This window comes from Diorhabda carinulata, chromosome Y (genome assembly GCF_026250575.1).
Source record: "Diorhabda carinulata isolate Delta chromosome Y, icDioCari1.1, whole genome shotgun sequence".
Taxonomy (NCBI): Eukaryota; Metazoa; Arthropoda; class Insecta; order Coleoptera; family Chrysomelidae; genus Diorhabda; species Diorhabda carinulata.
Genome location: NC_079473.1, coordinates 9,259,554 through 9,272,460, shown reverse-complemented (window position 1 = coordinate 9,272,460; position 12,907 = coordinate 9,259,554). Strand labels below are relative to the sequence as shown.

The following is a 12,907-nucleotide window of genomic DNA, read 5'->3' as shown; positions in this document are numbered from 1 at the left end:
AGGAGGTTCAATAAACACCTCATTTTAAAGGACATGTACTTCTCTTTTATGAATGAATATGAGCAAATGGGTCATATGACACTTTGTGATGAGACTTTTTGGCATATCATATTTTCTTCCACACCATGGTGTATTAAACGAACAAAGCCAAACAACTAAATTTAGAGTTGTTTTTAATGGGTCTGCTTCTACTGATACTGGTGTGTCACTGAATGATATCCAACATACTGGGCCGGTCATTCAGGATGACTTATTGGATATTCTGCTTAGGTTTAGGCAGTTTGGGGGTGCTGGATTTAATTTAAGGAGGTGGATATCAAATCGGCCTGAGGTCATTGCTGGTATTCAAGGATCGTGTAGCTCAGAGGAAAATGTAATTTTTGGAGAAAAGGATTCCAATAAGACATTGGGTTTGTATTGGTCTTTTAAAAAGGATGTGTTAATGTATTATATAAATTTTCCTACCAATGTTTCTAAAGTAAACAAACGTAGCATCCTCTCAGATATTTCAAAAATCTTTGATCCTCTTGGGTTATTAAGCACTAGCATAGTTTTGGTTAAAAGTTTGCTGTAAAGACTATGGCAGTTAAAAATAAGTTGGAGAAAGTTAAGAAAAAAATTCTTTGTTTTAAATGAATGCGAGATTGAACGACAAGTTATATGTTTGGATACAGTGGAGATCCAAATACACGGATTTTGTGACGACAGTATGGAAGCCTATGGTGCTCACGTGTATATAAGAAGTGTCGATAAGAATGGTTGTGTCAAGATTTCATTAATTTCTGGGAAATCAAAAGTGGCACCACTTAAATCATTGACCATTCCTCGACTAGAGCTAAGCGGAGCTTCAGTGCTGGTACACCTTATTGAAAAAATTAAAACTTGTATGTTTGTCAAGTTTGATTCTGTTTTTCTATGGTGTGACTCGACAGTGGTTCTAAATTGGATTTCGACATCTTCGCATCTGTTGCAAACCTTTGTTTCTAATCGGGTTGCCCAGATCCAAGAAAAAACAGATGTAAGTGACTGGTTTTATGTAACGTCTCAGCAAAATACTGCTGACATCTTGTCTCGTGGATGCGATCCATCTAAGCTGATGGAGCTAGATCTGTGGTGGAAGGGTCCTTCCTGGCTACATGATCCCCCAGACTCTTGGGATAAGATGAAAATCCCAATTATGTCTGTAATTCCGGAAATAAAACGAAAAGTTGATGTTTGTAATTTTGAAAATATTGTCTTTGAAGGGTTTATTAATTATGACAGATTTTCTAGTTTTAACAAATTAATAAATTGCATGGTGTACACTCTAAGATTTATTGAAATAATAAAGTCTAAGAGGACTGCTAAATTTGGTGGCAGTAATCCAAAAGCATGCGAAAAACAAAAGGCTTTACAAACCTTGATAATTTTAGTACAAAGGGAATGCTTTTTGACAGAAATAAACAATTTAAAGCATAACGCGTCTTTGAGGTCTTCAAAGCTAGAAGGGTCCAACTCCCTTTTTGGACTCCTGAGGGTGGGGGGTAGGTTGCAGTGCTCTAATTTGAAATATTATGAGAAGCACCCGATATTGTTGTCATCAAAACATAAGTTAACAGTGCTATTAGTTTTATATGAGCGTGAAAGACTTCTGCACGCTGGCCCACAACTTTTGTAAAGTTCGCTACGCGAAAAATATTGGCCTGTTGGAGGCAGGAATCTAGTGCGCAAGATCACTAGAAATTGTGTTAAATGTTTTAGAGCTCATCCCGAGAAGGGTCAAGCAAGTCAAGTGTGGACTATGCGGGTCCCATAATGGTAAGAAATAAAACTGGTCGTGGATTTCGTTTAATAAAAGCGTACATCGCCCTGTTTATGTGTTTTAGTACCAAAGCTATCCACCTTGAGTTGGTGAGTGATCTTACATCAGCAGCTTTTATTGCGTGTTTTAGGCGGTTTGTGTCAAGAAGGGGTATCCCTAGCAATGTTTTTAGTATAACGGCACTACGTTTGTTGGGGCTTCTTCAGATTTGAAGGATTTTGGAAATTTTTTGATTTCACAATCCTCAAAATTACAAGAACAGCTTGAAAAAGATAATGTAAATTGGAATTTTATACCTGCTCATTCGCCAAACTTTGGAGGTTTATGGGAGGCGAGGGGTTAAGTCCTGTAAATACCATTTAAAACGTATCTTGGGAAGATATTCTTTAACCTTCGAAGGTTTGTCCACCTTTAGTCCCTATGTCCCCTAGTCCTAATGATTTTGATGTCCTGACTCCTGGTCATTTCCTTGTTGGTAAACGACTTACGTCTCTGCCAGATGGGGATTATCAAGATGTTAAAGAAAACAGACTTGATAAATGGCAGCAGATTCAAAAGATGTATCAACATTTCTGGCAGCGGTGGTCCAAGGAGTACTTGTCTGAACTCCAAAGCAAAACTAAATGGAAATTGTTGCAACCAGGTTTGAAAGAAAATCAAATGGTGGTTATTAAAGATGACAAACTGGCCCCAACACTATGGAAGCTTGGACGTATTGTGAAGCTAATTCCTGGCCCTGATGGAAGATGCCGGACTTGTGATTTTGTTTAGACTTTTGGTTTATTTTGGAAGATATTCTTCCAAGGTGGGGGTATATTGTGAACGAACCTCGTATATATGTATATTTCTTTCTTGTTATTAATCTGTTCGCCGCATATACTGAATTTTGTTACCATGGCAACAAGCTGTATTGTGGTTTCTATTTTTAGACCTTTTTTGCTGTCTCTCGTCGGCTAACGCTGTGCCGAAAAATAAATAGAAAAAAAAATGTAACACTTGCTTTTTGGCCTTGGTAGTGTGATTATTATCGTGCTACTATCTTATAATATATTTATATATTATGTATTTTGGTTGATGTCAATTAGCAAGAGTGAGTAAATGTTTTAATTTCAAAGTACAATTTAGTTAAATAGTAAATACAGTCCACTACTTATTTGTTTATAGTTTAATGATGTAGTAAAGGTGAATAAGAAGAAAGTTTAGTGTTTTATTTGCCATTACAAATGAACTAAAAAATAACGTAATCAGGAATCTCCTGTACAGTCAAACATACTATAAATCATTCAAGGATCAACCAGAGGAGCTAACACAGCTTGCATGGAATACTGTCCTCAGTTTAGTAGTTAAGCTCGATTCTTTTAACACGCCATGATGTGGCAAAAATAGGAAATGGAATTTGGGCTCTTACCATCATTTACTTTGGTCATATGACCCAAAGACTCGTATTCTTTGATAAAATCAAAAGTTGCATAAAATGTTAATTTCTAAATCGTTTTTCAAGAGAATGGAACCTTTTTATAGCAGTTGCTTTGCTGTCACCTAAAAGACAAGGAGAATGTTTAAGTGGAAATTGGACCACGAATTGACCTCGTTCGTTTCTATATGTCGTTTTGTTAAATATGTCTTCACATTCTTTTGACATTTCAGCAGAGACTTTGACCTCTTCCAGTTCCCAGAATCCTTGGAAATATGGACCTTGGAAAATTTACAAATAGAAAGTTTGGAGTCGACTGGTATACTCCCTATTACGATATAGCCAAAGTGGGTATTTTGCAGAGAAGGTATATTACTACCCAGGCTGATTTTGCATTCAAAAACAAAGTCCCAAAATAGGCGTGCTCCTATCAATATATCAATGTTTCCAGGAACAAGGAACAAAAAAACTTGGATCTGCTAATGAAATGTATTCAGAAATGTTCCAGTTTATTGTGTCAAACTGATTGGTTGGGATTTTATTGCTGACAGTAGGAGCAACGAGCTTATTAAGCTGAGAAACAACCTGGTTAATGTCAACGATTGACAACTTGGTAGATGTGCAAGGAATTTTCAACCTGTCACAAAATTCTTGGCTAACTACATTTGATTGTGCTCCACAATCTAATAATAATCTACATTTGTGATAATTACCGTGCGTATGCTTGACTTTACATAGAATGGTTGATAGAAGTACTTCATTTGGAATATTTACCTAGAGCTTTACCATCAAATTAAAACTCTGTTGAGGTATGTTTTCAACACTATTTGGAGAATCGTTTGAGGTGTTTGTAACTTTATTAATGTGAATCAGAGTGTTGTGTTTAAGGTCCTTATTTTGGGTTTTGCAAATAGTACAGGATTTCAGACTACACTGATTATGATTATGCCCAGTACGTAGGCACTTTTGACATAATTTCAAGTTTTTAACACTTTCAATCCTATCAGTAACTGCAAGGCCAGAAAATCTGGACAACTATAAATTAGATGGTTCTTCTAGCAAAAATTACATTTAACGTGGTTATCTGGTTATGTCTAAAATTATGATTTGAATTATCTAAACTCAGATGTAAGAGTGAATAGGTGGCACATATGATTGGGTTAATTTGAGAGAATGTTCTAAAGATTGAAGAAGATCAACTTTGTTTTTAATAAAATCTATAAACTCCTCTAAGATAGGTAGTTCTGAATTATGTTCAATCTCCTTCCAATCTCTTAAACTAGTTTTATCCAATTTATTTGACATTAAATGAATAATGAGACTATCTAACAAAGTTTTATCATCTGAATTTAACTTTTAATGGCTGTGATATGTTTGGTTAACTGATCTAACATGTTTCTAAGCTGATAGAAATTTTTTTTTATTAATTTGTTGAATTTTAAGTATTTTTTGAAAATGCGTAGCTAACAGAAACTGTTTTTTTATCAAATTTATCGCACAAAATTGCCCATGCTCTTTCAAATGGTGTCAAATTTAGTTTAAAGTTGAGCCACTGCTCATAATCTCCAGAAAATGTAGGTAATTTTATTTTAGGTAGCAAAACATTTTGTAGAGAATCAGTAATTGTGAATGAAGTTGCAGCATGTGATTGAGAAGGATTAACATCCAAAGATTGTGAACTTTGCTGTTTAATAATGGTAATATTTTGAAAATCTTACCGATCCTTATAATGGGCTTATAAATCTTCTTCTTCGCACAAAGATTCAATTTCTGATTGTACCTTATCAAATTCTTCTAATAGTTTAAACCCTCTATTTGATCTTAACTCAATATCATTTAAACTTGGTTTATTAACCGAACCTTCTATATTAATTATTGAATCGACATATTTTTCTAGAATATTTAATTTTTGTTTAATGCTTCCTCTATTTCTTATCAATTTTTTAAATTCATCTCTTAAGCTTACTGCTGGATTATCAAGACTATCGGCGGTTTCAGGTATAGTAATAATTTAGGTTAACAATTGGATAAATTATAAAACTTACAGAATACAACTGTATCTTACCGCTCTAATAGAATTCGTAATATCAAATTATCAATAATAGCAATTTAAACTCGAAACTAGACGAAGGAATGATTGTTCAAATAGGAATATTATTTAACTAGCAAATAAGTTGAAATGTGCTTGAATAATACCAAGTAAATTCGACTTGACTGGATTAAAATAAATAGAATAGGCTGTTTATTACAAATACTCAAAACTAATAAATGTAATTAGTTTAAAACTATAATAATATTTGAGCAAATAATGTCAAACAGACCTTAATAGGTCGTTATGCCAATGGATAAATAGGAAAGTTGAATATAAATATCTGTTGGTTTTTATAATAACGGATTGCAACAACGAACACGTGCTGTCTGAAGATTTGTTGGTTCTTTTAACAATTTACCGTGTAATTTCTTCTTTATTTTATTTATCTAGGCTCGTGGGATCAAGATTTATGTTTGTATTGCTGACTCAAATAGTTAATAGGTAGAAGAAAATAGATTTTGAAATAGGTTTAGCGAACTGTATTTCTAGACTTGTTTTTCGTTCTAAGTAAAAACTCGAACTTTCTTCTCTCAACGTCTCATCGTTATAGGCGACGTTGCTGCAATTTTAATTTTTACAAGTAATTGCTGATAAAACATGAGATAATTTATATACAGTAAATAAAATTTATACACACCTGACTAGAAGAACTTTAACGAGGGAGAGCAGGAATGATGATAAGGAGAATCTTCAGCTTCGACCTCCAAGCAGTTCTTAACACCCAATAAAACCATCAAGCATGCCGTTTACAATCTGACCATATAAAACTTAAGAAGTAAAGAGGCTATCTGCTATTTATGGTCGAAATCCAATGGAAATAATAGTGTTTGAACATTTATCTAGCAATAACTCAAAACTCCTTATAAACATTTTCGTGACTTTAGTATAAGGGTGACGATATATAAATTTGTTTGATTAATTTAAAAATTCTTAAAAAAACTAATTTTAAAACAGAAGAGACTTAAAGAACAAGAAGAACAAGAACATTTAGAAACATGACCTCTTAAAGTTTCCACTTTATTTTTTCTGTTTTTCGACCCTCACAGAACATATTCATACTTGTCAAGAGGTGGGTTGAAGCATTCCACTAAAAAATTCCAACTTACAAATTATAACTTGACCTCTTAAAGCTTTCGCTTAATTTTTTTCTATTTGCAATTCGTTAATATTTATCTCGACGCTTAAAATGACTTGAAAGCCATTCCAATTGTGTTTACGATTATAACGTTATGGAATGAGTGGAACGGGAAAGATCGTAGTCGTGAACGTGATTGTCGTGAGTAACTCGTGGAATGCACCCCATTTGACATCAGCTCCTAACCTAATTTTATTTTAATGGAATATTGTGATTGTAGCAATTGGTATTTGCCAACTTGATAAATAAAGAATCTAAGTATTGACATTTTAACTGACAAAGTTTAAGAAATTTGAAGAGAGATGTATACAATTATTATATTCACATTATTTTGAACGTTCATAGCTGAAACAAAGACTTTATTCAAATCACCAAAATGACTTACGTTAACAAAAGGACAAGGGCTTTTCAGAATCCAAATGAATTACAAATAACACGAGTAAGATCGGAAGGGCGCATGAAAACATATCAATCAGCACAGGACTTAAGAGCTTGGAGTGATATCACAGAGGAAAGAAGACAGTATATTTTAGATTATCAATCCAAACCCAGGCTGGTGAGTACTTAAAGTTTACGCACTATTTAATGTATTTACTTTACATTGGTTCGATTCCAATACCTATATTTCTGGTATTTCTTAGTAACATAACAAAGCTCCTGTTCAAATTTCGTGTATTATAACTTATATAATGAGTAATTCCCCTAATAAAAACATCTGGCATTGTAAAAATTATTTGAAAATTTTCTCTAAGTCATGTAGAAATTTGCACTGTATTGTTCTGCAAATAGGTTTTTGAAATTTCTGAGTAATAAAATAATGGAGAAGTTAACTATTTAAGATCATTTTCTAACCTTATTCGTGCCTACAAACCATAATGTTCTTATAATTTTCACAATCACACACACATACCAACATTACTGTGTGTTATATCAGAAGAGAAGTTTATTTATAAATAATTTAAGGTATCCATCATTCTCAAATTGTAGGGTTTGCATTCAGGAAAAATAATACCAGTGGAATATTTGGTCGAATCAATAGCAGCTTTCAAAAACGAGAGAATAAAACAGCTGGAACAAAGGATCAATTATTTAGAAAAGATACTCTATTTATACTCTCAGCTGGATTTGGCGCCTCAACAGAAGAAAAAACTTGATGAATTGGTAAAATTTAAACTTTATAAATTATCATGTCTCATATTCTGAATGGTTTACATCTAAAACAATAAAAATATAACAATTAGAATTAACAATTAAAAATAATTAGAGTTTCATTAGTAAGGTGCTACCTCATCCTACTTGAACTTTTAAGTTTTGAATTTTAATTGTTAACCTGCCTCAACATTTATCACAATTTTATAGAGCAAGGACCCAAATATTTTAATTTCATCAATATTTTTTATATGAATAAAGATTTTAATAAATATATGTTTGAAATTTTTAATGGTAATAAAAAATTGAGATTAAGTGCAAGAAATAATCTACATTGTTAATATCAAATTCACTTAATACTTGAAACTAGAATGACCATTATTTTATTTGTCTTTAGAAAAAGGAACTGAATTCAGCATATTCTGAATTAACAGCTCTTCATGAGGATGTATGTGAATGTACTGCATGCCATAACTTCCCAGAGAGTAAGGTGTGTACCAATTAATTAGCTTTATGTCAAATAATATAATTTCTTTTGTGAGAGTAAATAAATAAAAATATTCATATCTAGAGAAAAGAATTAGAAACCGCTTATTCCCATTGGGCAAAAAGAACATTCAAGGAAGATAAGGATTTGAATTCTGGTGGAACTGAAACATTAATAACTTGTGTTTGTGTAGCATGCCATAAACATTCTGAGCCAAAGGTAATATAGCAAAACTTGATATACAATATTCAACAATTTCAGTAGATAATTCTTAAACAATTATTTTAGCATCATAAAAGTTCTGAGGTGACCATGTCTGATGATAATTTACTTAAAACAGATCATAAAATACGACCAAAAAGTGTGGGTAGCAAAGAAAGTGAGCCCGACAGAACAGATCTAAAAACTAGTACAAATAAAATGTAAAAAATTTGAAAGAGAGATGATATCAACAGAAGAAAAGACTTTATTTGAAACAGAAGAAGACAGTAGAGTTGAAAAAACTACAGGTGTCACTATTGATGAAGATTCAAAATTAATGAAATATATACCCCATGAAAATAAAGTTATTTCAAAAAGCAAAGATGTAAAAAAAGGGAAAAGCGAAGATGAAGATATGAGAGTTTCTATAGATAACCTCCATAAGGAACCTCCGAAATCAAAGAAAAGAGATAAAAGTAGTGACATAGAAGATCAGGATCAGAATAAAAAACGTCTGAGAGAAAGAGATCTTAGAAGCCAAGATAAACACACCGAAGGAAAAATATTTTATACAAGTAAAACAAAAGATGGATTATTAGACAATGAAATATATAAATATGGTGTAGAGGAAGAACAAACTTCAAATGGAATTGAAAAAAAAAAGACTATAAAAAAGGAAACAGAAACTTCTAGGAGAATAGGTGAAGCTGACAGGGATGCAACAAAAATGAAAGATGACTATGGTCAAGAATATCGAACAGGAAAAAAAAGAAGTAGAGTAGGATTGGACAAAAAAAATTTGAAGAAGGATAATGTAACTATTGAAAATAAGACAAAGACACAAAAAATACCTCTCAGTACAGAAGAGCTGATAAAAAAAGGAGAAGAACAACCAAGGAAAGTGAAAATGAGAGATGATGTCAGAGGTAAATCGGAAGACCTGCAGGAAACAACAGAAACAAGAAAGAAAATATTAGAAAATCAAAGAATAGCTTCTGATAAAAAGGAACTCTTGGAACAAAAACTTAAAACAGAACAAGTTCCATCAGACAAAGATGTAGTTATAGATCAAAGAGACAAATCTTTATCAAAAAAAGACATGTTTGGCTATAAAAGAATGCCCCAAGGGCAAGAAAACGAAGAGAAGTCACTAAAGGAAAAAGTCAAAGCAGAACAAGTTCCAAGAGACAAATATTTAGTTGATAAAGGTGTGACTAAAGATCATAGAGACAAAGGGGACTTGAAAATGATTCAAGATAAAATATTTCAGGGAGAAAAAGAGAAACGTTCAGATGATGAATTCAGAATCAATGATACCAACAAAAAGGCAATAAAGAAAAAAGTAGTTGATGATAGAGGAATGAAATGTACAACAGAAAAGGTATTGGAAGAGAAACAGAAACAGGTTCATGAAATTGGAATAATCACTGGTGTAAAGGATAGGTCAGAAGAACAAACTTTAACTGGTAATAATACAGAAGCGCCAAAAGTAAAAGGAGTAGATGTAAATTATCACATGGAACAAGCAAGAAAAAGTAAAATAAGAGATGATGCTAAAGATAAATCAGAAGACCTGGAGGAAACAGCAGAAAGAAGAAAGAAAATATTAGAAAATCAAAGAATAACTTCTGTGGAAAAGAATATACTGGGGAAAAAACGTAAAACAGAACAAGTTCAAGCAGACAGAGATGTTGCTGTAGATCAAAGGGACAAAGTTGAATCAAAAATGGAAATGTTTGGGAACCAAAGAATTCCTCGACAAGAAGAGAAAGCAGAGAAGCATCCAAAGGAAAAATTTAAAGCCGAACAGCTTCAAAGAGACAAACATTTAGTTGATAAAGGTGTGAATAAAGATCAAAGAGACAAAGAGGACTTGAAAATGATTGTAGATAAACGACCTCTTCAAGAAAAAGAGAAACGTTTGGATGAGGAATTCAAGACCAATGATACAAACAAAGGGGCAATGAAGAAAACAGTACTTGAAGATAGGGGAATAAAATCTATGGGGAAAAAGTTGTTGGAAGAGAAACCTGAACAGGTCCATAAAATTGAAATAATCACTGGAGAAAAGAATGTTGCTGAAGAACAAACTTTAACTGGTTATAAAGAAAAAAAGGGTATAAAAGAGAAAGAAGATATAAAAGATATTCCAAAGAGGGCAGATAAAGCTGACAGAGATATAATCAAAATAAAAAAACATTACTTATTATGGTCCTGAGGATGAAACAGGGAGAAGGAAAAGTAGAATAGGGTTAGAAGAAAAAAATTTGAAGAAAGATAGAATAACAATAGGAGATAAGGCAAAGGCAGAGAAAACACCTTTCAGTACAGAAGTGCCGATAAAAAAAGGAGTAGATGTAAAGTATCACATGGAACTAGCCAAAAAAGAGAAAATAAAAGATAGAGCTGGAGAGAAGTCAGGAGGACCTCAAGAAACGGAAATAACAAAAAAGAAAATAATAGACACTAATGGAACAACTCCAGTAGAAAAGAAGCTGATTAATAAAAAATATGAAACAGTTCAAGATAAAGATGTAACTATAGATTCTGGAGACAATTCTAAATCAAAAATGGAAATGTTCAGCTATAAGAGAATACCTCTAGAAGAAGATAAAGAAGAAGGGCCACTAAAGGAAAAGCTCCAAGCAAAACAAGTTCAAAGAGACAAAGATTTAGTTGATAAAAGTAAGACTAAAGACGAAAGAGGCAGAGAGGATGCGGAAGCTACAAAAAAGAAAATATTAGACACTAATAGAACAACTTCAGCAGAAAAGAAGCTAATGAATAAAAAATATGAAACAGATAAAGATGTAACTGTAGATGCAGGAGATAAAGCTAAATCAAAAATAAAAAAGTTTAGCTATAAGAGAATACCTCAAGGGACAGAGCAAGAAGAGGAGCCACTAAAGGATAAATTGATCGGGGATGAAAGATTCCAACAAGAAAATGATAAGAGTATTGATGAAGAATCCAGAACCAATGATGCCAACAAAGAAGTAATAAAGAAGAAGGAAGTCGATGATAGGAGAATCAAATCTGCAGAAGAAAATGTGCTGGATTATAAACATGTCACTAAAAAGGATATAATTACTGGAGAAAAAGAGGTGCCTGAACAATATAAAGAAAGTAGAAAAACGGCTGGTGATCCAGCTTCAATGCTAAAAGTGGGAAAAGGTCTTGGAAAAGAGCATTTAGCTGAACAGGCTAAAAAGGAACAACTTCTATTTGACCAACAGACAAAATATAATGGACAAATAGATCGAGAAAAGAAAGCATTACAACAAAATATACTTGAAGATAAAGACTTGAGTCCATTAGAGAAGAATATCTTCAAAGGAAAGTTTAGAGAAAACCAAGACCAAATAAGGACTGATGGCAAAAAATTAATATCTAAAGATCAAGAAGTGTTGAATGATAAATTGAGAAAAGATAAGAATAGAAAAGAACGGTTGGAGAAAATAGTTTTGGGAGAAGAAGCAATAACATCAACAGAAAAGAAAGTAATAGACAATGCTCGAGAAGACCTAATGCTGGATGTCAGAGAACAAAGAGATAAAGATGGGCTGAAGAGAAAATTGATTGGTGATAGAATTCAATCACCTCGGGAAGAAAAGATGTTGGGGAAAGCTGAAAATGAAAAATTCAGGAAACAGTTGGTTGAAGCTGAAGAGCCACTTATGTCGGCACAAAAAGTGGCCTTGAAACAACGAACACTTGGGGATGAAGAACTTACCAATACTAAAAGAGAAAGTGATGAATTGAAACAGAAAATTTTTGGAGGGAAAGAAAAGATTTCGGAGAAAGTAAAAAATTCAGAAGAGATGTATCAAGCCAAGTGGCCACAAAAAGCTAAATTAGTTGTAGATGAAATTTTGGAAAATGATAAAGATTTGAAACAGAAAATTTTTGATGACAAGAAATTCATACTTGAAGAAGGGAAAACGATAGAAGATAAATCAAAAGCAAAAAAAGTTATGAAATTGCCAACTTCAGAACAGATATTACATGGATCAGATAAACTTTCAAAAGATGAACCGAAAATAACAATATTGAACGATAGAAAACTAATAGCAAAAGAAGAGCAGATGTTGGATGAACAACTGGAAAAGGAAAATGCTGTAAAACTGAGAAGTTTTGGAGAGAAAAAGAGTTTAAGAAAATACGAGGAAAAAAGGGAGGACATAAAAAAGTCTTTAAATGACTATAAACAATTAATACCAAATGAAGAAATGGAAAAAACATTGATATTTGGTGAAAAAAAATGCCCCTATCTGAGGAAAAAATGTTGAAAAGTCAGTTAACAGAAAAAATAGCCGAGAGAGAAGAGCTGAAAGAGAAAATGTTTGGCGGTAGGAAATTAACACCTGAACAGGCCACTATATTGGATCTGAAACTAAGAGAAGAACAGGCTCAAAAAGAAAATGCAAAACTTGATAAATCAATAATAGCTCCGATTGGGAAAGAACAGCGAAAGGTGCAAGTAAATGTTTCTTCTGATGAGAAAAAAAAAAACATTTGGAGAATAAATTGAAAGCTCCTGCAGACAAGAAAGAATTAAGCTCTGAAGAAAAGAAACGATCGGATGATGTATTGAAAGTCCAGCAAGTCAAAAAGCATGTTTCTGGAAA

At 32.8% G+C, this 12,907-nt stretch overlaps 2 protein-coding genes across 2 annotated transcripts; both read left to right on the top strand.

Moving 5' to 3' along the window:
* Positions 1-6,603: 6,603 nt before the first annotated feature.
* LOC130903047 (uncharacterized) lies at positions 6,604-8,380 on the top strand. Its single transcript, XM_057815313.1, has 4 exons — positions 6,604-6,998; positions 7,430-7,603; positions 7,989-8,081; positions 8,163-8,380. The coding sequence occupies exons 1-4, from the start codon at positions 6,819-6,821 to the stop codon at positions 8,304-8,306; spliced, it is 591 nt and encodes a 196-aa protein (XP_057671296.1). The 5' UTR covers positions 6,604-6,818; the 3' UTR covers positions 8,307-8,380.
* A 10-nt stretch (positions 8,381-8,390) lies between these two features.
* Positions 8,391-12,568, top strand: LOC130902901 (titin-like). The gene is made up of 3 exons (XM_057815184.1): positions 8,391-8,500; positions 8,658-10,396; positions 10,509-12,568. The coding sequence occupies exons 1-3, from the start codon at positions 8,391-8,393 to the stop codon at positions 12,566-12,568; spliced, it is 3,909 nt and encodes a 1,302-aa protein (XP_057671167.1).
* The last annotated feature ends 339 nt before the right edge of the window (positions 12,569-12,907 follow it).

Excerpts from the sequence above, each read along its gene's own strand:
- LOC130903047 (XM_057815313.1), top strand. The coding sequence starts at position 6,819 with ATGACTTACGTTAACAAAAGGACAAGGGCTTTTCAGAATCCAAATGAA. Across the intron at positions 6,999-7,429 it reads ATCAATCCAAACCCAGGCTG|GGTTTGCATTCAGGAAAAAT; the intron begins GTGAGTACTTAA and ends CTCAAATTGTAG. Across the intron at positions 8,082-8,162 it reads ATAACTTCCCAGAGAGTAAG|AGAAAAGAATTAGAAACCGC; the intron begins GTGTGTACCAAT and ends ATTCATATCTAG.
- LOC130902901 (XM_057815184.1), top strand. The coding sequence starts at position 8,391 with ATGTCTGATGATAATTTACTTAAAACAGATCATAAAATACGACCAAAA. Across the intron at positions 8,501-8,657 it reads AAAACTAGTACAAATAAAAT|CAAAGATGTAAAAAAAGGGA; the intron begins GTAAAAAATTTG and ends TATTTCAAAAAG. Across the intron at positions 10,397-10,508 it reads TGGTTATAAAGAAAAAAAGG|GGAGAAGGAAAAGTAGAATA; the intron begins GTATAAAAGAGA and ends AGGATGAAACAG.